Source organism: Notechis scutatus, chromosome Z, assembly GCF_049901735.1.
Source record: "Notechis scutatus isolate UNSWTSFEM ecotype Mainland chromosome Z, rNotScu1.2, whole genome shotgun sequence".
Lineage (NCBI taxonomy): Eukaryota > Metazoa > Chordata > Lepidosauria > Squamata > Elapidae > Notechis > Notechis scutatus.
This window is the reverse complement of record NC_142025.1, coordinates 99,528,807-99,556,084: the sequence shown is the minus strand read 5'-3', so window position 1 is coordinate 99,556,084 and position 27,278 is coordinate 99,528,807. Positions and strand designations below refer to the sequence as shown.

Below are 27,278 nucleotides of genomic sequence, written 5' to 3'. Positions count from 1 at the left end.
TACTAAATCCTTCATATTCTGAAATGCTCCATTCAGGATTTCATAATTGGAGCTTCTTTTTTTGTTCAGTTCTTCCATTCTGTTATCCTTGTCTGTCTTGCCCATATAAAGTGCTGTACAGATTTTTTTTTTCAATAACTGATGATTAATTTTTTATGTGCTTTAAGACCAGAAATCTATTTTTTCAAATCATCATATGGCATAAATGTTTTCCTGTTTTTATTTTGGTTTTTATTGCAGGCTCTTTATTGAGAGATCTCAAATTCTCTATTCACTGAATGTCATTCTTTATACTTTTAGACAGATACTCTATCCACTTACTACTCATCTTCATCTCTGTATTAGTATTAAGAGATAAGTAAACAGCCTCTGGCAACTAGAACAGTAAGAATTGATAAGGTGTTCTCTTCACATGACTCTTTGAGGTAGGTTCTTCTTTTTAATGAAACAATAATTTTAAACTCTGATTTAAATAAAAACATAACTAATTTAAATAAAAACATAATTCAAATGTTTATTTACCCTGAATTCTCCCCCCTCCCCATCTTCCACTTAAGTACCCAGCACTGTATAATGTTTATATACCGGTGTTGCTTGTTTCTTTGGTAAACCAAATCTGATGTTTAAAAGATCCGGATACTATCAAAGGGGGATGACCAGATTGAGGGGAATGGAGACCAAATCCGATAGCATGTCGGCACTTAAGTAAAATGGTAATTTTAAGGACATCACGCGGGTACTTGCATAACTGCCTACCAGTCTTCGAAATTTCCCAATTCTGCCCCAATGGCGACATTGTTGCAGAAGTAAATAATAATTATCATCATCATCAAAAACTTGCATCTTAATTCACCAGCTCATTTACGTCAGGTAAAAGAGATTGAGATTAAGTTGTAATTTTTTAATGCATCAACGAAGGTAAGATAATGAGAGGTGGAGAATTAGACTGAGAGATGCTGGTGTACAAAAGATGGGAAGCAGGAACGACAAAAGCAGAATGCTTTTTCTCCCCTTCACTGTTGAAACGCAAATTGCGTTTCCCGCTTTAGCCAATAGTTGAACGCAGCTGGATTCATTCTGTCGGCGCTGACCAATGAGAATCAGGAAAGACTTCTTCTTCTTCTTTTTTTTTTTGGCAGCTCCCCGCTTTACACAGCCCCCCGCCCGTCCACGTACTCTGCCAGGCGAAAGACGTAGGCATGCGCAATAGGCACTTCTGTTGGGCGCGAGCACAAAACCACATCCTTTTCTCTGCTGGTGGCATTCTTGTGATGGACAGGTTTATTAGGAACTCCTTAACAAAAAATGCCATTCGAGGTCCCACCGAGATTTGAACTCGGATCGCTGGATTCAAAGTCCAGAGTGCTAACCATTACACCATGGAACCTGCTGAGTCATGGATGAAGCAGGAGACTTTTTGAGTCCTTGCTAGCAGTCTTCTTTTTTTTCTTCTCCTTTTTCAGTACATTGCATTTTTGGGTGCAATTTAGCTACCAAGCAACCAAATGCATCCATGGGAAGAAGCACCGAAAGGCGGACGAGGTTGCCATAGCAGCAGGACCAAACAGACCTGCGACTTTGGCTGTTCAGCTGCCATCAGTGCTTAGACCACAAGCTCCCATAATACCCCGAGCACATGCCGCCTTGAAACAGGTAGTCCGGGGACTGGAGGAGGGAGAGGGAAGCTGCTTTCCGCTTTACGGAAGGAAGCAGTGGATCTGGGGATAGCGTTCTCATCATAGCGAGCCCGATGAGCCTTAAACTAGGAGGAAGAGCATCGACCCCCCAATTGTTAGCCAAGCTGGAGAATCATCGGGACTTAGTCGAGACGAGGGGGCGTTTGATAGTTCTCCCATGTACCTCGTCGTGGGGAAAAAAAGGTGAATGTATCCAAATGGTGCAATGTCCATGACTTAACCATTTGTTTAGAAACCTCTTGAAATTGCAGTGATACTAAAAATGTGATTTAAAATCAGTCCTTCCACTTAGGATTGTTGCAGCATCCCCATGATCACATAATAAAAATTCTTGTGCTTGCTTAATATGTATGACAATTACTATGTCCCAGGGTCGTGTGTCTGACACTTGCAAGCTTCCCAGACAGCCTACATCAGGGCTGTCAAACATCTGCCCCGTTTACAGAATGGGCCAGATGTTTGACTTATAGAATGTGAAGGATGTGTGTTTGTGTTTATTTTCATAGTCATAATGTACACTGAAGATGCTATTTAATTTCGTTGTACAAGGTGCAGTGAAAATAAAGTAAGCTAAACTAAACATGGGCTGGATGCGTCATGCGCTGGCCACGCCCATGCCTGGTTTTAGAGGAGGGGAAATCCTGATACATCATGTGATGCTGCCGTGATGACATGAGTTTGACACCCCTGGTCTACATCTATGACAAAGTCAAAGGAAGAAGCTGAATTCACTTAATGACTGCATGATTCCCTTAACAACTGCAATAATTTGCTTTAAAAATATCATTAAAACCTGGCATAATACACTTAGTAACCACCCTGCTTAGTAACAAAAATTCTGGTCTCAATTCTTATTGCAAATTGAGGACTACCTATATTGTACGGATGGTAGCACAAAATGGCAAATGGGAGGCTATTTTGAGTCCTTGCCCAAGTAACAGTAAGTAGAACAGTTAGTAACAGTAAGTAGAAATCCCACTCCCCACCCAATTTTTTTTTTCAAAATTGGATAAATGAAGGTCTGTCTACAATCTTTACATTAGGAGCAGCATATGGATTAGAGCAGTCAAACTTGATTTCATTGAGGGCCGCATCAGGGTAGTGTTTGACCTCAAGGGGGGGGGGAACAGGGGTGCATAGCTAGGATGGGCATAGCCAGCTTGACGTCACTTCTGTCAGGGTCGCCTGTGGTGACCTGAGTGCTCTGCCAGAGAAAACAGGCTCCCGAGATCTGTTTTCGGCTGTGACAGCTTCCTGCAACCCTTGGCCAGCAAAAGTGAATCTCGGGAGAACTGCATGTGGTCCTCGCAAGCTCCATTCTCGGCTGCCATGGTCTACTGCAACTTTCTGCCAGTGAAAATGGAGCTTAGGAGGGCCATGGGTGGTCCTCCCGAGCTCCATTTTTACTGGCAGAGGCACCACAGGCCAGTCTGTTTCCAGGGTGGCCTCACGGGCCAGATCTAAGCACCCCATGGGCCATATCTGACCCCCGGGCCTTGAGTTGGACACCTCTGGCTTAGAATTTCTAGTGACCCAACACATCACATGGGCATAACCAGAGAGACATATGACAACACTTAAAGTGCCCAAGAGGTTTCTCAACAAGAAGACCTATATTCAGGCCACACAAGTTGCAGTATAGTGGTGTTTGATACACTGCCCATAATCCCAGTTGTTCATGCTGGAGCTGCTGGAAATGGTACCCAGTTGCTTTTGGAGAAAACCAGTTTGGACTAGCAAGTTAATTTATAAAGTGCAGGTAAAGCTTTCTATTGGTGTTTTTGGGCAGAAAAAGATATTAATACTCTACAACTGTTTATGTTTTATCAGTCTTTGATCTGTTACAAATAGAACTTGGATTACTTGAAAGAACAGAATAGCAATATGCCCAACTAAAAATATTTTACTTCATAATACAGAGCATGTGCTAACAGCTTCTGAAACACATAAATATAGTTGTATAAAGAAGTGTTTTGGAAGATTCCAAACCTAGTTTATTTATTTCTATAGTCACTTGGAGAGCATTAATAAGACCAATATTAATAATTAATATTAGGAGTTGACATGTCCTAATTAATAAATCAATAGTCTCATGCTTTAAAAAATAAATAAAAGTGCAATTTAATTTATCCAAGATTATCTTCCAAGTTTACAGTGAATGTTTTCCAGGTGTCAGCTTTTTAGAAATACACTACTCAAAAAAATAAAGGGAACACTTAAACAACACAATGTAACTCCAAGTCAATCACACTTCTTTGAAATCAAACTTGTCCACTTAGGTAGCAACACTGATTGACAATCAATTTCACATGCTGTTGTGCAAATGGAACAGACAACAGATGGAAAGCATAGGCAGTTAGCAAGACATCCCCAATAAAGGAGTGGTTCTGCAGGTGGTGACCACAGACCACTTCTCAGTTCCTATGCTTTCTGGCTGATGGTTTGGTCACTTTTGAATGCTGGTGGTGCTTTCACTCTAGTGGTAGCATGAGACGGAGTCTACAACCCACACAAGTGGCTCAGGTAGTGCAGCTCATCCAGGATGGCACATCAATGCGAGCTGTGGCAAGAAGGTTTGCTGTGTCTGTCAGCGTAGTGTCCAGAGCATGGAGGCGCTACCAGGAGACAGGCCAGTACATCAGGAGATGTGGAGGAGGCCGTAGGAGGGCAACAACCCAGCATCAGGACCGCTACCTCTGCCTTTGTGCAAGGAGGGACAGGAGAAGCACTGCCAGAGCCCTGCAAAATGACCTCCAGCTTGCCACAAATGTGCTTGTGGCTGCTCAAATGGTCAGAAACAGACTCCATAAGGGTGGTATGAGGGCCCGACGTCCACAGGTGGGGGTTGTGCTTACAGCCCAACACCGTGCAGGACATTTGGCATTTGCCAGAAAACACCAAGATTGGCAAATTTGCCACTGGTGCCCTGTGCTCTTCACAGATGAAAGCAGGTTCACACTGAGCACATGTGACAGACGTGACAGGGTCTGGAGACGCCGTGGAGAACATTCTGCTGCCTGCAACATCCTCCAGCATGACCAGTTTGGCAGTGGTAAATAATGGTGTGGGATGGCATTTCTTTAGGGGGCTGCACAGCCGTCCATGTGCTTGCCAGAGGTAGCCTGACTGCCATTAGATACCGAGATGAGATCCTCAGACCCCTTGTGAGACCATATGCTGATGCGGTTGGCTCTGGGTTCCTCCTAATGCAAGACAATGCTAGACCTCAATCCACGTTGCACCACAGACTGTCCAGGAGTTGGGGAATGCTTTAGTCCAGGTATGGGAGGAGATCCCTCAGGAGACCATCCACCACTTCATCAGGAGCATGCCCAGGTGTTGTAAGGAGGTCATACAGGCATGTGGAGGCCACACACACTACTGAGCCTCATTTTGACTTGTTTTAAGGACATTACATCAGAGTTGGATCAGCCTGTAGTGTTTTTTTCCACTTTAATTTTGAGTGTAACTCCAAATCCAGACCTCCATGGGTTGCTAAATTTGATTTCCATTGATAATTTTTGTGTGATTGTGTTGTCAGCACATTCAGCTATGTAATGAACAACATATTTAATAAGAATGTTTCATTCATTCAGATCTAGGATGTCTTATTTTTGTGTTCCCTTTATTTTTTTGAGCAATGTATAATTCAAAATTCTTTGATACATACTGTTTAAATCTGTGCTGCCTTGTCCCATTTCGATCTAATATTCATAATATTATTAATTGTATTTTGGCTAGTAAAATAAGGCTTAAAGATACTAGTATATTGAATTAGGTATCAAACATTTGACATTTATGAATTTATGAAGAGTTTTGTATTTATTAAATTGTTTTGCTGGAAACAATTCAGCAACTCTGGACTTAAAATCCAGGATTCATTTTGTATTCAAGCTTTGTGTTTACTCTGTGTCTTTGAATTTCCTTCTTCCTCCTCCCCTTTCCTTCCTTCCTTCCTTCCTTCCTTCCTTCCTTCCTTCCTTCCTTCCTTCCTTCCTTCCTTCCTTCCCTTATCTATCTATCTTTCTTTCTTTCTTTCTTTCTTTCTTTCTTTCTTTCTTTCTTTCTTTCTTTCTTTCTTTCTTTCTTTCTTTCTTTCTTTCTTTCTTCCTCTCTTTCTTTCTCAATCGTGTATATTGGAATTATTCTTTTTTTTCTTTTCTATTTGTATATGATAGCAATAAAATAAAGAAATGATGGAAGGCCCCCACCCCAGTAGGAGGAAGAAGATAGGAGACAGCAAAATAATATTTTCATAATAAAATAATAGTCAATTTAAAACCTTAGAAAACCTTAGAATTGAAGCCTCAGAGAGAGAGAGAGAGAGAGAGAAAGAGAGAGAAACCAACTCTCTGGCTTTTTGCCAGAATTTACAGAGGGCTGCAGGAGGCCATCATGGCTGATAATGGGGTCCAGGAGGGCTGCGCATGCACCCAAACTCTATTTTTGCTGGCAAGGGTTGCAGGAGGCCATCGCAGCTGAAAATGGAACTTAGGAGCCCATTTTCACTGGCAAAGTGCTCGGGCCACCACAAGTGCCTCCGACATAAGTGATGTCAAGCTGGCCATGGCACACTCACCCAAGCCTCCCAAGGTCAAACACAATCCTGATGCGGCCCTCAATGAAATCAAGTTTGACACTCCTGTTCTAGGCTGACAGGATTAAAACAAAACACACAGAAACAAACTGGTTTTTCAGACCCAGTCCTTTTCAATAACAAAGATAAACAAAGGTTTTCCTCCTGAGCAAGGCTGAATAGGAAAATTATGCCATCAATAGGCACAGGATGAAAACCAACTTTCAAACTGAAAAGGTATAAAAACTCAATGCCTGGAAGTCCTTCTTTATAGCTAGTTGGGGGAAACCTTGCTGAATGTCACTCATTTTGGTCCTCCATCATTAAAGGTCTTCTTTCTGGCAGCTTGTTTCTTCATTCAATTTGTTCTTTGAAGTGCTGATCACAACACCCCAGTTGGAAGAGCCCATCTGGGGAATGTTTCTTCCCACAGAAGCATGAAAAATGTCTAAATATTGTGTAAGTCAGGGCTGTCAAAACCCCGGCCTGTGGGCCAGATGCGTCACATGCTGGCCATGCCCATGCCTGGTTTAGCGATGGGGGGAAAGTCCCAATACGTCACATGATGCCACCGTGATATGAGTTTGACACCCTTGGTGTAAGTGAAGCCGCTAGCTGAAGTGCTTCAAAGGTTGGCATTGTAGAATAGATCAGTGTTTCTCAATCTCAGCAATTTTAAAATGTATGTACTACAACTCTCAGAATTTCCCAATGAGCATTCTGGCTGGGAAATTCTGGGAGTTGAAGTCCATACTTCTTAAATTTTCTGAGGTTGAGAAACACTCTTCTAGATAATTTTCCATTGCTATGAAGGGCTTTAGAAGAGGTTACCAGTACCTTGAATTGCACCCAGAAGCCGATTGGCAACCAGTGCAGCTCACAGAGTAATGGTGTTACATAAGGATATGAAGATATACCCAGAAATGTCTGTGCCACTGGATTAGCTACAGTTTCTGAGAATTCATGTAGAGCACATTGTAGTAGTCTATCTATGAGATAACTAGGGCATGAGTTACTATCTGGAACAGGGGTCGCCAACCTTTTGGACCTCAGGGACCACCAAACTCATAATTTTAAATCCCAGGGACCTCTAATATGAATTTTGACTGACTGTGGCTTGCTGACGTTGGTGGGAGAGAGAAAGAGAGAGAGAGATCTGATCTAACCTCTCTCTCTTTCCTTCCCTCACTCCCTCCCTCCCTCTCTCTCTCTTTCTCTCTCTCACACACACACAAAGGCAGGGGTCGGATTCAAATTTCTTAACAACCGGTTCTGTGGGCATGGCCTAATTTGTGGGTGTGGTTTGGTCACCATGTGACTGGCTGGACATGGCTTGTATGTAAATATTTCTATAAATACTGATTTTTTTTAATAAAAAAGAGCAAGTTTTACCCAAAATCAGGCAAATTGAGTTGCTCACAGAATCACAGATTCATTCAGAGATCTGTGAGATCGGCTACCTGAGCCTGTCACATAAAATTTGCTTGCAAGAAAACCCATAAAATTTGCTAGCAAGAAAACTCACAAAATAAAATCACAACACACCATGTATGTAAATATTGAATTGAAAACTTTGATAAAATTAGGTATTGCTGATACACAACACCAATTAAATTGTCAAAATAGTATTAAAAATGTTCAACTTTTGTTGGAAATGTAATCAAACTGGGGGAATATTTTTTATATTTGGTGGACATGTAACAAAGCTAGAAAAATGGCAATCAAGTATGTATTTTGATACAGAAATTTTTTAAAAATGTATGAAACCATAAACTTTTTCTTTGGGTTTAATGGACATACAAATGGAAAAATTGTATGAAATTATTTTATAAAGGAAGGTGACATTATTCTTCTGTGTGATTTTTTAAATTTGTTTTCATCCAAAAAGATTTAACCTTGATTGTAATTCTCTTGGAAATTATCTAAATACATAGATGATGGTTAATGTAAACAAATTCCAGTTTAGTGTTATTGATTGTGAGGCATTTGCCATGAGAGCTCAGCAAATAAGGAAGTTGGATTTATAACACGTTTCCTTAAAGTTTATGAAGCAGTAAACAACTTCTCACTGAATGCCTCTTTAACTGGAATTGCCCACAAAATCTCAAGGCTAATTACTGTAGATACATTCAAGATCAAAATTAGAATTCTATATATGTTTCCCACATACATTCCTTTGAGTATATGGACAACTACTGTTCCACTTCCTTACACAGAATTTATTTTAGTTGCATTATTTACAACTAGGGTATGCATTCATATGTTTCTGAAAACCAGAGACTAAGATCTAAATAAGGGCATCTGCCAGGAGAAAGTTATAAAAAAACCTGACGTTGTGATTAAAGCTCTACTTCTTTTAACTTACATGCCATATACACATAAATACCTATTAGTACAGCTTTGACGTGGTATATAATAAACATTATATTATTGTTTTTCAGGGCTGTATTACTGACAGATGAAACTAACATATTGAAGTATTGAAGCATTGAAGTATAAAGATTCCTATATCTGCCACCTGTCTAGAGAGGAAAAAAATAAAAAGCAGTAAACACATATTTAGAATACTATATTACATGCAATCCATTCTTGTGTATTTTATGATGTCCATATGACATCAGTATACATTAGATATATATATATTAACTTATAATCCAAATAAACATAATATGGATACTAGTAAAAACTTCTTACATCTAGGTATGAGTCAAGTGGGAAGAAGGGGAAATAAACACAGAGAAACTTGTCTGAGTCTGAAAGAAAAAAGTATGGATGGAAAGTAAAAAAGAAAAATGTAGATTGAATGAAAAATAATTCACACAGAAAATTGCACTTTGAGTCTTATTTTAATGTAGAACTATTAATATTCTTATAGGATTAATGGAGCTATTGTGGTACAGTGGTTAGAATGCAGTATTGCTGGCTAATTCTGCAGACCGCTAAGTAGTTCAATCATTAGAAAGACATTTTCTTGGCCTTCCACAATTAACACTACTTCTATCAGTATAAGACTATAATCATTATCAATCTTCGTCAGATTACAAATTACATTTAAAACATCTCTATTTAATTTAATCAGTTTAAATAAATAATTTAACAAATAATTAAAATCAGTACTGTCTCAATAAAAATCACCCTCTGCAATAAAGAGGGTTTTCTCTTGTTTCTTAAAGAAAAAAAACTAGTCAAACCCAATTTTTTATTAATGAACCTATAAACAACAAGAAAACATCCCCAGAATTTTTTTAAACAAAAAATGACTAAAATAAACTGAACAAAAAGGGAGAAAAAAGGAAGGGGGGAAATCCACATATTAACATTAATCAATTAAATCTACATCCTATTGGAAAACAATTTCTAGACCATATAGAAACATAGCTCCGTCCACTTATTTTTAGTAGTAAACCACCTAGTGGCTTAGAATATAAACACATTTCAAAACTTGATAGCAAAACCCTGAATTGTTAACATAGAAAATAAGTTTATTTTTATTTACGTAACTATTATTTTCTTTGCTCAGCCGCAAATAAATTCCTTGTTTTAATAATATAATTCAACATAATACTTATATGTGGATGCTTGCAGGATATAGTGAGCCTAATAGAACCACTCTACCTACTCTGTCTGGTAAATAAATTCAAACAACAATTTGAATTACAGAACAACCAACAACATTTGGATCGTTTTTACTGGCACTTCTTCCTTATTGGTCTTTGGGGAAGTATTTTTAATGAATGCAATGTATTCGTTATTTTTTATTTGTAAGTACTGTATACAGGCATTTAATTTATTGATTTATATTATATCATCCAATTTATCTCAGCTTGCTCAACCTGCAGCTCAGGTGTTAAAACATTAAAGGGCATCTTTAAAAGGCCAGTTCTCCATTATTTTAATACTCTATTCCCGAATCAGACAAAGGACCTTTGAAATAGAGGGCAACATTACATAATACATTGCCAGTAGATGGACACCATTTTGCATGTTTGCCCAAAATTCTTTTCTAATGTAATCTTTCTTTGTGTTCCATCAAATCTTCTATTTGTATATTGAACTCAAATTCCTCCGTTTTGCTTTCATCTTCTTTGCACAAATAGGTAACCTTCTCTCTTTTCAGTTTTATTTGAACTGCCTACATATTTATTTTTTAATAATTTGAACATTCATTCTTTTTCTATTCCCTCAACCCCACTTTTAAGTGACTTCATTTTTGAAATTAATATCTTGGGGTATTGAGTTGGATTCTCAGGATTTGCACCTCTGTCTTTCAACCCCTCCCCATAAAAATATAAATTATTAGTTTAAGAACATTTTATTGGATGGATGAAAAGGAGGGTGGATGGGTGGATCAGACAGATAGATATAGACAGACAGTTTAGTTTGAAATTTTTATGTAATAGGGTTTTTACCCAAGGAAACCATGAAAGCTGGGGAGAGAGAGGTGGTTAGAAATATTTCAATAGTTCAATGTGAATAAAACCACTTTACATATTATTAGATAATTTTAGGCAAAGCATTAAATGTATCTTTAGTAAATGTTTTAGACCATTCTTTTCCTCTATTCCCCAAGGTTTGGTCCAATGAATCACTGTGAATGTTCACAAACTAGTAAATTGACCCTCTATCAACTGGAAAACTATATAGATAAAGATAAACTTGAATTCATAAGGCAAAGACGTGAGAAGGAATTCAAACATTATCAGACAAAGTAACCATCCAGTGTTGTAAATGAGACTCATATAATAGAACAGGCTCTCATGGGTCAGAATTTTCTTGATGAATTTTCTTTTTTTCCCCTAACATACAAAGGGTTCGAATATTTCAGTTAATCTTTGGAACAAGAATTTACAGCTGTGTTTCTGAAGATAGCGTGCCCATTGGATTTGTGTTTCCATCTGAAATAATCTGACCTGTGTAGCCATGACTTTGAATTGCAGAGTTTCCAGAATAATTGTACATATTATTTCAGAGTAGGAAAGTTGTAAAGAATTCTTTTTTAAAAAAAATGAGAAAGTTTTTATGAAGGAAATTCAAAAGCATAGAGTAACATTTTACTCAAATATTAGTTCATCATTGTTATTAAATTTAACAACACTTTCATATTGCTTCCCTTTAAAAAAAGATTCTGGTCTAAATATCTTTGGTTTTTTAATTGTCAATTAAATAATATAAGTATTCATGTTGAACTGGTTTGTTGTATGTTCATGTTTTGTATGTTAAGAGGACAGAATCTGGTGTTAGGAAAACCTGATCCCCAAACCGTGGAATTTTGGACCTCTTGTCTAACCTAGTTCAAGAGAAAATCCAAAACATCTAGTACATCTAAAACATTTGGATTTTCACAAAACAATATAGATATGAGTTCTAGTACAACTCCCTTTTTCATAACTGTTTATGCTGACTTTTAAAGAATCTTCTCTTTTTATTTACTTTGCCTTAGGCATCCATTTGAGAAAAAAGATATCCTTTAACCAAATATTCCTTTGAGCTATCCCATTCAAGGGGCTGAGGTGATACCCTTGCACACCATTGTACTTCCAGGTAAGTCAAGAACAAGATCTAAAGGAGAAAATTCAACCCTGAGCTAAGTTTACTGCCCAAAGGTTTTAGCTGGCTGTGAAAGGCAAACATTTCTACTTTGCTGGCTGGAGTTACTTTTCCCTCCAGAGATAAATGATTATTGAAAGACTGGATGATCTGTATTTACCATCCACTATTTGACTTTACAAGAGAAAGTAGATGTGATGGTGTATAAAAATGAGACTGAAAAACTAACTGAAAAAGTAAAACTAGAAAATATGATCTTCTGTGACTGAAATCTCAAAAGGCTGCATTGACCGCCCAGTCTCTCTCGTCTTACAGATTACACTTGTTAGCAAAATGAATCCTGTGAAATAGGGACTCTTGGTTGTTTCAAGATGTTTTTGATTGAGACCATAAGTTGCTCCCACCTTGAAAGTATGTAGCAATCAGGACAATCTGGAACACATTATGGTGTCACCTACCAGCTCTTTCCACTGGTGAGGCTCCCAAAAGTTCCAGTGGTCAACGGTATCAGTCAAAGTGTACTAAAAGCAAAACACATTATTTGGCTTTTTATTTATCATTGAAATAAAAGAGTTTTTCTTTTTTTTTCTTTTTAAGGGCTAGGTTTCCATGGAACAAGTAGAGAAACTTTAAAGGTAACGTAGCTTTCTCAGGTTTTGGAACATGCAGTGTCATTCTAGACTTCCAGAAAAGAGAGTTTTTGCTTTATGCATGCATGTGAGTCAGTGTTGCCTCCTAGCTTGTGACTCTGCAGTTTTCTTGGCAAGATTTTCGAAGTGGTTTGCCATTGCTTCTTCGTGGGGCTGAAAGAGACTGGCCCAAGATCGCCCCCTGTCTTTGTGCCTAAGATGTTTTGTGTAATATTTGAAATAATTGAATAATACATCTTACTTCAAATGCATTTTATCATTTTCGTTTCAATGGTACTGCCCTCAGTAGAGCATCCCAGATCTGTAGCATGTCTTTTACCTTTGCCCCAGGTTTTGCTGTACTCTCTGATAGTTTACTTGACACAAACTGGTTGTCTAATGGCCTAGAGCAGCTGGTTTGGTCTTTCCTCTATGGCAGTTCACGAGTAAGAAATATTTTGAGAATGATGGTATGTTTGTAAAATAAAAGGCTTTGAAATCCCTTCTGTTCCTCCCAGTTATGAATAGTGGGTTATAAAAACCACATTCCACAACCTAAGCATCCAATAGATGTAGAATTCAATTCTTAGAATTCCCAGCTAGCACAGCAATTGGTGAGGTTTGTTGGAGTTTATCTAAATGTCTGAAAGGCTAGAGGGTAGAGAAAGCTGATGCAAGTGCTCTCCATCTGTGAAAACAAATTTCCAGGAACAGGAGAAGACAGCTATGTCTCTGGAAGCATAGATGCACAAGATCTAGGCCCCTTTGTGAGATTTGTGAAACAATGGCTAGTGTCAGGCTCCCCTATTAGGACTAGGCAGTAAATCATAGATCTCTGAACCCCTAATGACAACTCAATACCTACCTTGGCTAGATTCAGCATAAAACTTGTAAATATAGCTCAGGATGGAAAATAATTTTCATTGCAGACAAGAATGCAATCACACAAAACAAACGTCCACTGCCTATGAGAGGGTGCAAATGACTAGTAATACAAATACTGTAGTTCTCTGTTAATTTCAGTAACGGGGTCTGGAATTTCTATCACTAAGTGATGTGATTATTAAAAATGTCATGTGATCGTGCCACAGTTCTGTCACAGCCTTTGTAGACATTATGGGAGGGAAGCTACGATGGCAAGAAATCAGTGGGAGTCTGTAGCATTGTTTTCCCCCAACTTACAAATTTTATTAAATAGTGTAAGCATTTATGAGTGGTAACTCAGTTTATTTGATGCACTCTATGCATCTGATCACTGGTGTGGCAAGAAATACCATCATGGGACAGAGTTGCTGTTTTTTTCCAGAAAGTATCATTAAAAACAATGCCTTTGGGACTCTGGGGAAAAGAATCACTTATAAAGGGGACTACTCAATACTGTGACAATGTAAAGGCCCTTGTCCATTTTATATCTGAATGTTAGAAGAATGGATAAGCATATATGATCACTATATGAAACTATTTGAAATTTCCTCTTCCCGGTTTGCATATGGCTTGTTGGGTTTTAGCATTTTTGAAGTTTCCATATATCTGTTCTTCAGCAAAAAAATGAAACTGAAAAAAAAGAAAAGCCAACAGAGGCTTTTCTCAATGGGCATGACAATTTCCTAGATCTGGTTAAAAGTATTTTTACTGTGAGTGTATTAAAGATGACTAAAGTTTATGTATATATGTAAATTTGTATTATTCTTTATGTGTGTCATTTGTTGATGTAAGATAAGCAGGTGTATCGGGATGTATGCACCATGTTCACTGTTTTTAAATGTTTTTCCTTTTTGTTTGATTAATAAAAATTAAAAAAAAATAACCAAAGGAAATTAACTGCCATTTTTCAAGGTCAGATTTCAGGCTCATAAATATTGACAAATGTTTTGGTTGATGTGATGTAGCTGGAAAATGAAATTTTAATTGCTCCTAATATTACAATCATTGCAGGTTCTTCTACAGGCATCCTTTGGTAATCTGAATACCCTTGCTGATGTTTCTGAAGAAGTGGTCCAAGGATGTGCTGATCATCACTAATTCCTATGTGAAGCTTTTGAATCACATACTGAAACATGTTACATACACTAGTACAACATACTGACTAGATATAGTGGATATGAGTAAGTAAGAATATGTCCTACTAGACAAGCCCTTCACTGGGACTTCACTTTTGGATTTCACCTTTGACTTGACTTGCACTAGACTTGGAAAAAAAAAACCATTAGAAAGCCACATTATTTTGGAAATTTCAAAAATTATTGTTTTACCGTCCCCAATTTGAAGCCTTGGGAGAAAACATGTTTTAAAAACTGAGAAGACAAACAGCATTCTTTTTCAGAAAGGACATTTGCAACTGAGGAGTAGAGCTGAAACCTGAAATCAAGACAACGTTGATTGCTTTTGCAATTATACCCATCTTTTAATTTAAAAACATTCCAGGTTCAGTTCCAGTCATTTCTTAAATGAGTCAGTTCATCAGTCAGCATGGATGTTCCTCTGGCTTTATTTAAAGCACCTTTCTTTAAAAGTACATAGTTTTATAGCCCTACACCTGTACATACAGTATGTCCATAGTTTTATGGACTTATTCATTGTTTGACATAAAACAGCCTAACTAGGTGAGGATTTGGCGGGTCCCTACCAAATATACTGTACATAACTATTTTTCCTTTGAGCAGTCCTTCTTGTTCTAAGGCAGCATCTCCCCTTTTATATGTTTATTCTCAGTTTTCTGGTCTGATAACACTTTAAAGTGCTATGTCCCATTTTGTTGTAGACAATATCTTATTTTGACTATTTTGAGGCCTATCATATAAATGTGTTAACTTAAGGGCAAGATGAATTCCTACAATAAATAAAACTTTTAAGCCATACAAAGGAGATTGAAGAATCTGCTCTACAACTGAGTGGAAAGCACAAAGAATAAAAGAAGAAAATTGGTCTAAATTGCTTGGGTGAAATATAAAGCACTGCCCTTTATTGCACCTTTAGTTGTTTATTGTAGACCTTCATCATGTATCCTTCCTCTAATGAAATCTAATCAAAGCACTAGGTGATCACCAATCTTTCTCTATGTCATCCCCAAGGGATGGGACAGTATGGCTTGTGCCATTTCTGTTTTTTAAGCACCACAGGAAGCCCATTTTGTTTGTTTGTTTGTATGTATGTATATGCATATGAGTGAGGCAGATTAATGTTGCATTGCTTTCATTGGTTATGCTGAGGTGTATGAAAAATAGAATATGAAGTTAGGTAGGGAAGTTTGTTGCTTCCGGACTGTTGAATAACTCCTATCAGCTCTAATGACGACTGTCAATATTGGAAGATAAGGGAGTGGTTCTCCTTATTTGTAACATATGGAGTGCGAGCGAGAGATATTGCCAAACGTAGCCATAAAATTGACAACCAGCTAACTACCTTTCTTTTATTTCCTAGTGAACTTTACAGATGGAACTTACTTTGTTAGATTTCCTGCGACCGTTCGACAACTGCACCTTCCTAAGCTATTTGACTCAGGGCCAGGTAAGTTACATATCTGCAACTAGCAAACCTGAGGGACCACTTTTTCCCCAGAGTTTCTGCCTGTCCAACTAGATCGAATAGTTGCTTGAATGCTGCAGATCTTATCAGCTAAAGAATGTCAAATGATGGGGCCCCTTGCTCTGTGGAACATCTTCCCTTCCACAAAAGTTTAAAAACCTGGCTATGCTCCCAAGTTTAGGGCATTACATGCACCAAGGGCCCCACTTCTTGGCTACATGGTTAGTAGGCCAGATGTCTTACTTTGAATGTGTTCAAATTAGATGTTGTAATGTTTTTTTTTAAATTATTTTAATGGTTTTTTTACTGTTTTTATTGTGTTAAAATGTTTTTAAGATTTTAATTGTAATATAAAAAGCCACCCAGGTTCATTTGCTGAGATCGGCAGCTAAATGAATAAATAAAATAAAATAAATAATTAATTAGATTCATAATTTGCTTTCTTGTGGAAGTCTTAATCAAGAAGGCAAAATAAATACATAATAGATGAACTTTATTTCCATTTATTGCAGGGGATAAAAATAAGGATATATTTTACTCACAAATTATGACTCTTAATTCTAACTCTATAACACGTCTCACTTCTTATTTCGTTGTATCTCACAGCTTATTTCACTACCATACTCCTTATCATTTATCGCTCTGGTTTTATTCTTGTATACTTTTACATTTTCGCTTTTCCCCATGCAGAGAGCTCTTGATGTCCATACTTGCTGGCAGTTAATGGGCTTTAGTGATTCTTGGTCACTTTCTAATTAGTTATAGAAAGACCATAGTTCTGGCTGCTGCCCCAGTCCCAAACTCATGTGGCTATTCCTAATCCCACTAATATGGCTGATGGGTCTACTTTTTCCAATGGAGAGCTGCTGGGCCTCTATTTCTTTTACCTCTCCCCCAAAAAAAAGTTGATGAGAGAAGAAGTGATTTGCACTGGTCACAATGAAGTTCTCCTTCCATAGTCTTTTTGTCCAAGTTGGGGATTTCTCACTTGATATCAGCTAACAGTTCACAAAAATAAAACAAGTTATAGCATATTAGTCAATATTAAGCCAAAGTTTTTGGTTCAAAAAGGGAATTCTAGCTTTACAGAAAAGTCTTGAATTGTGTCATGAAGTTATCCATAGGTGTGACTAGATGTCTTCCCTTTTACTTTCTCTACTTTCTGTTTCAGATAACAGCATTAGAAACATGGTAACCATCACAATAAAAGCATTTGTACGCTACCACAAGCTGCGGATTCTCCTGAAAAGCATAAAACAATACTATCCGGATACAACAGTAATTGTGGCAGATGACAGTGAACACCCAGAGAAGATTGAAGAAGCAAATGTTCAGCATTATATTATGCCTTTTGGAAAGGTACTATATGTCTATGTGGGGCTTCTTCTTTTAGGATTTCCCGAAAGGGTTTTTTCACAAAGTAATAACAGCTGGGTCTTCTCATAATTAGGTTGCAGAAAGCAGCTTGATGGCCCATGGTACAAGCTGAACTTTATGCCTATCAATTATAAATTAAATAAATACGATAGTATTCAGTCAACCAAGCAGGGCAAGAGTTCAAGAGAAGGAAGCAGAGAATTTAATAAATTGGGAAGTTAATCTGTTTCCTTATTATTAGGTATCTCCTAATAACTTTGTTTCATACTTTTAACTTCCTCTTTTGTTTTCTCTTATATTTTCAACTGGCTCTGAATTAATTCCTAATCTGCATTTTCTGACCCTCTTTTGGATTTTTAATCAGGGCTAGTTTGCAGGGAAGAACCTTGCAATTTCACAGGTCACAACCAAGTATTATCTTTGGGTGGATGATGACTTCACCTTCACTGAAAAAACAAAGATCAAGAAATTTGTGGATGTGTTAGAGAAGAACAACTTGGATGTGGTAGGATATTCATATCATTGCCTCTCTTCTCTTCTCGTTCATTCTGTTGGTGCCATACATGGAGATTTTCATACTTTGTCTATTCCAGGGAATGACAACATGTGGTAGACAAGATTAAAGATTTTGCCAATTTCATTGAAATATCCCCTGCTAAAATTGCAAGGGACCCCAGAGTTTGCCTAGAAAAGCACTTCTATTCTTTGCATCTTTAAAAATGTATACACCAACAAGGAATGATATGCAATGATAGCAAGACTGAATAGTCTAAAACAAATTTATATGGTTTACAGGTTGGAGGCAGTGTGGATGGAAATGAATATAAGTTTAAGATGTTCTGTCAGGAAGGAGAAGATAGCAGCTGTTTGTACCTCAGAAGTGGCTTCTACTATCCCTTGGAAGGCTTTCCCAACTGTGTGGGGACTAGTGGTGTAACCAATTTCTTCCTGGCTCATACAGAGGAAAGCAGACGTGTTGGATTTGATCCTAAACTACAGAGGGTGGCTCATTTAGGTAAGCCCAAATTCTTCTCCTCTGTTTAATTATATTAGGGCTGAAATCCTTTTCAGAAGCAGATAAATCATACTGCATTCTGGGTTAGTTTGCATACCTTGCTCACAGAAAGCTCAAACTACAATATTCCAGAGCTACACACCCATCAAAACTGATTCAGAAGGAATGGTTCAGAGTTCACACAAGCACAATATATTTCAGATGTTCATTAAAGTAGCCCATTTGTTCCAGGTTTCTCCTCCTGAGAAAGAGATGCTGCTGCTTTAGAGAATTTCATTAATTTTAATGAATTTACTCTTTATAGTTTGTAATGGCAGCAGGAAGATGATTGGTTCATGTGAGGTTCATTCATAGCATTACTTCCAAATAATTTCCTAAGTCTATACCATCCTCCAGATTTCATTCCTATCTTATTCAGGTCAGGGAGAAAATTCTAATTTAGTTTTTATATCTTTTAAATTATAATCTTTTGACAATACTTGTGAGTAAGCTCTAATTCATATATTTAAAAATCTATTAACGAATATTATTAGAACAAATGCTTATTTTTTATGATATACATCAGTTAGTCACTTGTTGAGGTGAGTGGCTATAGAAATCAACGAGAGGGATATGCAAATTTTTACTTCTCACCCTCAGGACTTTTCAAATATTATTCTGAAGTTTTGACTCTTTTGTTATGAGCAGATTTTGATCCCCAACAATTCTACAAAATGAGTTTCTGAGAAAAAGTTATGTATCAATAGTTCTTTAATACTTATATTTATTTTTAAAACAACTGTGTGGTGAGGCTGCCACACAGAATTTACTGATACAGTTATCTTTGATTCCATGAAAAAAAAGCTTTGTATTTATATAGAAAGAATCTATAAATCTACATAAAGAGATCACGCTAGCCCTGCTCTCATACTACTGAGAAGGGATGTCTGTAGCAGAATTGACTCTGGAGTAGGAACTCCCTGTAGTGGACAATCCCTGTGCAATTGTGGTTGAAAATAAGTATTCATGAAAAAATAGCTTTTCCCTTTCTAGCATTTGTTTTCATCCCATAGGTCTTCTGGGTGGATTCCACTTTCTTCTAAACACCTCCCCTGTGTGAGGAAGACAAACATGAATACAATTCTTGCAGGCTATTTTTTTTTAAATGCTTTGTATAATTAACATGGGTGCCTCTCTCCATTTCTCTCTTTCCATAATTTTTTATGGATGGGCTTGGAAGCTTGCAAGTTGGCTCCTGCAATGATGTTATCATTGGTCACCAGTCACACCAAATTTCCACCAACATACTAAGAAGCTAATGTTGAAAAATTGTATGATAGATTTCGGAATAGCTTTCAGAAAGAGCGTTGGGCTTACCTAAAACGCATCTTCCAGTTGTACGGGAGGAGAATCCAAAGCGTGGGCTGTCTCCTGCTTCCTTGCTTAAAGACGGAGTCAATCAAAGTTTAGTCCAGCCCCTTTTCCACTGCGCATGCCCAGTTTTTGATGAAGGCTGATGATTGACTTGGAGAGTTCTTTGGTGCTCGTTCTTGACTGTTCTGAGCTCGAGACTATCTAAGGGTGGGATTTGGATTCTTCTCCCGTGCAACTAGAAGATGCATTTCAGGTAAGCCCAACGCTCTTTCTCAGTTGTACGGGTCGGAGAATCCAAAGCGTGGGACGTACCCAAGCTAATTGACCTGAGGATGGGCCAACTCCTTGTCCTGAGCCCCCATCTCCATGTGAACTCTTTGTAGCACTCATCTTCCAAAGGATGCTTCTGCTGATGCAAATGTATCCTGTTTATAATTTCTGATGAATGGAGATGGTGATGACCATGTTGCTGCCCTACAGATCTCTTCAATCGAGGCCTGTGTGTTCCATGCCGCTGATGTGGCTGCACTCCTGGTTGAATGTGCCGTTATGTTACCCGGCAATTGCAATGATTGGCTTTCATAAGCTTTTGTGATACATGTCTTGATCCATCTGCCTATGGTAGACGGTGAAACCTTTTGTCCCAACGAACTCTGTCTAAATGAAACGAACAATGCTTCTGTTTTTCTAATGGGCCTTGTTCTCTTAATATAAATGCGTATAGCTCTCCTAACATCCAAGGAGTGCCACTTCCTTTCTAGGCTATGGACTGGTTCCGGGCAGAAGTCTGGTAGTACTAACTCTTGTGCTCTATGGAAGGTAGAATTGATCTTTGGGATAAAGGTCGGGTCTAATCTTAATACTACACTATTCGGGTGAACTATACAGAGGTAATGCTGCCAACTCTGAAATTCTTCTGGCTGATGTAATGGCTATTAGGAAGGCCACCTTAAGGGTGAGTGAAGGTAGTCCTACTGACCTCAGCGTCTCAAAGGGCTCAGTCATGAGCACCCTTAGCACCCTTGTCAAGTTCCAAGTAGAGTACCTGTGTATCACTGGTGGCTTTAGATTAGTTGCTCCCCTGATGAACGTGCGGATTAGGGGGTATCGTGAGAGGGACTCTGAGGTCCCGCAACCCAACACTGAGGCTATCGCTGCTACCTGCCTCCGTAAGGTGTTAGGGGTTAAACCCTTCTCCAGGCCTTCCTGGAGAAAATCCAGCACTTGAGTAACTAACACTATGGTTGGATCTATTTGTTTCTTGGAACACCAGGTTCCAAATGCTCTCCAAGTAGCATCATCAATTCTGTTGGTTGATGGTCTCCTGGATGCCTGGAGTGTCTGTGTTACCTTGTCTGAGCACTCTAAACGCTTTAGCGTGGTCCTCTCAAGTGCCATATGGTTAGTTGCAGCCATTGTGGCTCTGGGTGTCGTATGGCTCCCTGACTCAGTTCTACCTTGTCTGGGGGAATTCTCCATGGTCTGGATACCGACAGTTGTACCAGATCTGTGTACCAAGACCTCCTGGGCCAGTGAGGTGCTGCCATTAAGACCTCCCTTCTATCACTTTCTTGATTACCCTTGGTATCAAGGGAAGTGGGGGGAATGCGTAGAGCAAACCCCTTGGCCATGCTTCTTGGAGCGCATTGATTCCTTCCGCTCTCTGTGTTGGGAATCTCAAGTAGAATCTCGGGAGTTGTGCATTTGCTGGCGTCGCAAACAGGTTTAGGACTGCTCTCCTGAATCTGTGCAACAGTTCCCTGAACAGGTCCAGGTGTAGGCACCACTCTGAGTGGTTGACCATTGTTCTGCTGATCCAATCTGCCTGAACATTTTACACTCCTGATATGTGTTCCGCCCTGATTGATAGAAGGTGCGTCTCTGCCCAGCGGCCCAATCGCTCTGCTTCTTGCATGAGCGCTAGGGAGTGAGTATCCCCCTGCCTGTTGATATGAGCCTTGGCGGTCACGTCTGTCAGGATCAACACATGCTGTCCCACTATCACTGACCTGAAGGCCCTTAGAGCCAGATGAGATGCCCTGAGCTCCAACCAGTTGATGTTGTTCTTGAGGTCTGACTGAGACCACTGACCCTGTGTAATCTGGCTCTGACAGTGGACTCCCCAGCCTACTAAACTTGCATCTGTTGTGATAGTCAGTCGGGTGGGTTCCTTGAACCCATATCTCCTCATCACTGTGGGTGATCTCCACCACTGGAGTGACTGCATCACTCGGGGGACTTGTACCTTGGTTCTTGTATTGCCCTTGCCTGCTCTCTGGTAAGGTAATACGAACTACTGCAATGTCCTTGCGTGCAGCCTGGCCCAAGGTACTATCAAGATGCACAATATTATCTTCCTTAGTATTTGTGACAGCAAGTCCAGGGATACCCCCGGAGCTGTGCTCACTTGATTTATTGATGACCTTATGCTGACCTGCCTTTCCTGTGACAGGTAAACCTTGCAGGAGTTGGTGTCTATTACAGCTCCTAAGTGTTGTAATCACCTGGTCGGTTCTAAGTGGCTCTTTTCGAAATTCACCGAAAAGCCATGCTCTTGTAATGTCTGTATCGTGGTTTCTAGATTACTCTGTGCTCTTAAGGGTCGATGTTGACTGTATTAATATGTCGTCTAAGTAGCATTGGACCCATATGGGTTTTGTCCTGAGGAAGGCTGCTACTGCTGTCAGGACCTTGGTGAAAGTCCTCGGTGCTGAGGACAGGCCGAATGGTAGAGCCCCGTACTGGTAGTGTCTCCCTGCGTAACAAAAACGCAGGAACTTCCGATGCCTCCTGGTAATAGGTATGTGTAGGTAAGCATCTGTGAGGTCTACTGATGTCAGGACATCCCTCTCCCATATGCTCCCTAGTATAACTTGCAGGGACTGCATCTTGAATCTCCTGTATACTATGTGCCTGTTTAGTACTTTGAGATCCAAAATTGGTCTCCACCCCTCCGATGCCTTTTGCACAACAAACAGGTTTGAATAGAACCCTTGTCCCTGTTCATTCTCTGGTACCACTTGTACCACCCGAATGTCCAGCAGATGTTGAACTGCTGTTTCCATAATTACCCTTTTGGTTCTGACCCTTGGCGTCGGGCATCTTCTGAATGACCTCGGGGGTATGGAGATGAATTCCAGAACCAGGCCTTTTCTTAATGTGTCTAGGACCCACTTGTCCATTGTAGTCAACACCCATCGGTCGGTGAATAGGCCCAGCCTCCTGCCAATGGGTGCATTGTTCCGGCTATCACTTTGTATGCCAGAGGCCCTGCTGGTCGAACTCTGGAAGGGACGCCTTCCCTGGGACCGTTGTCCACCCCATCTCTAAATCCTGACCTATCTGGATGTCTAGTAGGGGTCTGTGTGTGTACTGTCTCTGTGTGTATAGGGAGTGGCTGAAGACACCCCTGAGATAGGAAAGGGCTGTTGCTGTGTATATGGAGAAGGTTGCCTATCTGCCTGACCAAGTTTCCTGGGTAAGACCTTCTTCTTGTCCTTGGTTTCAATCAGTAATGGCTCAATGGCCTCCCCGAAAAGTTTGTCCCCTTTAACTGGAGCTGATGCCAGTTTCCATTTATGTTTCAGATCTGCCTGCCAGTGGCGGAGCCAAACAAGTCGTCTTGTAGCTACTGAAGCTGCAATGGCCTTAGTTGCATACTTGGCCCCATTAAGTGTGGCATCTGCTATGAACTCTGTTGCAGCAGTTATTTTGTTCAAACCCTGTTGCAATCGAAGATCGCCAGGTGGCATCCTTTCCTGCATCTGTTCAATCCATATCAGGACTGCTCTGCTGAAAAATGATGCCATGGATGTTGCCTTTACCGCCCATGCCGCAGCCTGGTGAACTTTTTGTAGGGTCTGTTCTGTTTTCTTATCCTCCCCTTTTAGACCATCCTCAGCTTCGTTAGCCAACACTGTAGCAGACGTGGAGGCTGCCACAAGGCTGTCTATCATGGGAACTGGGAATAGGTCCGCTAATTCTGCATTATAAAATTTCCTCTCATTCCCCCCTGGCATTGGAAAAATAACTGGTCTGTCCAACTGACCTTCCACCACTTCCCTGAACAATTCAGGTGAAGGTATGGATTCACTTTCAACCTTGGTTCTGGCAAAAAAATCTATCTTTGGGATCAGATGGTTCTAACTCAGACCCTTCTGTCCCTGTGATTCTCCCCAGGCCTGTTGCTATCTGAGCCTTCCCCAGCAGCATCTTAATCAGCTGGTGACGAAATAGACCTGTGAACATTGGAATTTCTGGTTCATTAGTTTCTTCATCTGAGAAAGCTACTCCCTATATTCTTCCTCTCTTGAAACAGAGGCCTCACTGTGAGTGTCTGATCTACTGGAACTGTCTCCCTAGAAGCCCAGTTCCTCCTGATGAGCCTCCCGTCTCCTCTCATTATGTCTCAGGCTGGGTCTGTTACCCTGACTGTCCCTGAATTCTGCCATCATCTCTTTCATCATAGCCCTCATTTCCTCTTTAAAGGACTGTTCCCTGACTTCCGATGCTGTGGAGGAAGAACTAGACTCAGTTGAAAATCTCTTTCTCTTGGGGGAGGGCTCTTCATTGCATGCCTGAAAGCATTGTCTTTCTGAGTCACTCAATCCTTCATTCACACAAAGAGCAGGCTGAAAAGGCTGATCTTCAGTGCCCTCTAGTGTTGCACTCTTTTCCTGACACTTCGCTTTCATTGGTTTGCCTGTTGGAGCATGGGAATTTCCATTCTTCTCCGCCTCCTTTCCCGCCCTTGGGAAGCATTTCTCAATGGCCCTTTGTCTCCTTAATGCCTCCCTCTCCTCTGCCTGACACCCTGCTGAAGCTCTTTCTGAAGCTCTCCCAGCCTCTCTGGGTTCCTTTGTGCTTTGCTCTCTGTTCAAACTGGGGGCAGGGGATTCCTGTTCCTCCAGGCTTGCCTCTGTTTCAGAAAATTCGGCCATGGTCTTTCCCTTTGGCTTTTGCCGATAGAGTATACTCAGACCGGTCTGAACATGGCCTCCCTTTCTCCTGGGTAGGCTTGTGTGGCTGTGATGGAAGCTTGCTCAGCCTAAGACTAAGTTTGCCTCCAATTAAAGAGAGCGCTGGAGGCTTGTGCAGCTTCTGGTTTGTTTAACGAAGGCTCTAGGAAAGCTGAGTTAATTTGCTCTCCTTTGCTAGTCGATCGAGAGCCTGCCCGCTCTTACTGAGGCTGCTGCCGCTTATTCTCTTAACACCAAACAGCTATGTGGGCTTTCCCGTCTTGGGATGAGGTCCCGGCTCTTTCGCTTACTCACGGTTTGCTGACTTTCACTCTCTCTTTTTCTCTCTTTTTTTCTCGAAGAATCCAAAGCGTTGATCCTATATTTTCTATCTTTCTTTCTGAGCACTCTCTCCTCGTGTCCTCTTTGCATGAAGACGGAGTCAAAAACTGGGCATGCGCAGTGGAAAGGGGGCTGGACTAAACTTTGATTGACTCCGTCTTTAAGCAGGGAAGCAGGAGACAGCCCACACTTCGGATTCTCTGACCCGTACAACTGAGAAAGAACTTAGGTTTAAACTGCCCTTACATTACTTTAAGAACAGAATGAAATGCTATTCAAAGGGCAGATTGATTCTTCCAAGTCTGAATAGTTTTGGAATGAATTCAGCAACTTTTAATTATTTTGTTTTAGGAGCTGTACTTTTCCTCTTTGACAACTCAATGTTTTACAGACTTCATTAAAAAATGATGGTTTTTACTGTCCTTTCTGAATCTTCTCTACTGTGGAAGTTCTAATAGAAGAATTCTTTCTTCCAGCTCTTTATATATTTAACAATAAATATGCACTGGATTAAGTTCCATCAGGTTTGCTGCTCTTGTACCTATACAATTATTTTAGGGGAAAGTTGATCAAAAAGCAACGGGTGGAAAATATTTCCCCTCCCCTTCCTTCAATGAGGTCAAGTTAGGATATGCTTCTTATTCCTAGATAAGTTGTACAACTAATGAGAATATTTGTTTGCCATCTTTTGCTCTGCGGTTTCTCCTTCATTTGATTTTTTTTATTAATTTTTGCCAATCTCCCTACAAGGATTTTTCATAGGCATTCTTCAAAAACCACAATGCTTATTCTAAACTAACAATAGTCTTGTTGCAGCCTAAAAGATGTTCACATGGAGTGTGGCAAAGGTCTGTCAATGTGTCAAATTCAGAATAACCCAGGGGTGGGATTCTACCAGTTCGCTCCTATTTGCTAGAACTGGTTAACATTCTAAGCAGTTCAGAGAACCGGTTGTTAGAAGAAATTACTGGCCTAATCCTGTAAGGAAGGCAGGAAGGAAACGTTCTGGTGTTGCTTACAGAAACTGCCTCTCCATTAACCCTTATTACATTCTTGGCAGGACTAGACTTCCTGTCTCAGGAACCTCTCTGGAGTTTTCTTTCCCTCTTTTGCTGGTACTTTGCTTGTATGGAGTGACCATTCAGAGTTAAAATGGCACTGAAAAACGTGACTTATGACCATTTTTCAAACTTACAAGCAGCATCCCCAGTCATGAGAGGCCAGGCGAGGAGATGCATGCCTCGATGTGAGTGATGTTGAGTTGGCCACGCCCAGTCAATAACATGACCACCAAGCCACATCCACCCAGTCACATGACCACTGAGCCACACCCACCAACTAAGCCACATCCAGAAAACTAGTTGTTAAAAAATTTGAATCCCACTCCTGGAATAACCTGAATAAAGTGTGATAACTAGTGATTTCCTTAACTATGGAAAGAAAGGTTGAAAAATGGGACAAAACTCACTTAACTATCTTGTTTAACAATGGAAATTTTGGGCTCAATTGTGGTCGTAAGTCGAGGACTACTTGTACTGTTCCCATTGCTATGTGCTATGTTGCTCCACTGTAAACAATATAAATCTACAATCCTTCTATCTGTACGTTCTTCTACAATCCTTCTATCTGTACGTTCTTTGCATTCTTTCCTGATTTACAAGCCCAATTACACTGGGGAAGGATTCTGTGTGTGGGTATGTGTGTCTGTATGGTCTATAAATTTTATACCAATTGCAATTTTGTTTTTGTTGTTGTTAAAGAAAAGATCTTACCCAATAACCTATCTAGAAATTATAGGATAGATTTGGATCCTAGAAATTTTACAGCCTTTGCAAAACAAATCTCAGAGTTGGTAAGATTGAAGAGCCAAAAACTACAAAGCAAGAGATCTCTGTTCTGAATTTCCTTTTCAGTCATCTTCATGGTATCCTTCAGCAAGCCACTCGTCTCTTACTTTCAGTTTCGCTATACCATTCACTTGCAACATGGATTTAATAATACTTAATTACCTAAATAAAATGTGGAAATAATTACTCATGGAAAACAGAGCAAATGGATTTTTTTCCTCCTTTTTATTTAAAAAAATGAAACAGTGGAGTAAAGCAGTTTGTGGCAGTAAACAAGCTGGAAGAAAAATGGAGCCAGTGTCCATCTGTAATCACAACTTTGGATCTGAGCCAACTAATCTGCCTCATGCAAAAGACAAGGGGTCAAAGAACAGAGATTTTTAAAAAAAAGGAAAATTAAGCAGAGAAAGTG

The 27,278-nt window shown here is 39.7% G+C and overlaps 1 protein-coding gene and 1 non-coding gene across 2 annotated transcripts; one reads left to right on the top strand and one right to left on the bottom strand.

Moving 5' to 3' along the window:
* The first annotated feature begins 691 nt into the window (after positions 1-691).
* B4GALNT2 (beta-1,4-N-acetyl-galactosaminyltransferase 2 (SID blood group)) lies at positions 692-27,053 on the top strand. Its single transcript, XM_087947341.1, is given in 14 exon segments — positions 692-705; positions 1,464-1,653; positions 10,818-10,981; positions 11,714-11,814; positions 12,418-12,455; positions 14,385-14,452; positions 14,454-14,554; positions 15,870-15,956; positions 17,146-17,333; positions 17,716-17,856; positions 18,147-18,366; positions 19,561-19,655; positions 19,657-19,693; positions 25,227-27,053. Coding segments are annotated over 14 exon segments (1,638 nt in total). The 3' UTR covers positions 25,421-27,053.
* TRNAQ-UUG (transfer RNA glutamine (anticodon UUG)) lies at positions 1,316-1,387 on the bottom strand. Its single transcript has one exon. It is a non-coding gene; the product is annotated as a tRNA-Gln (tRNA).
* Positions 27,054-27,278: the final 225 nt, after the last annotated feature.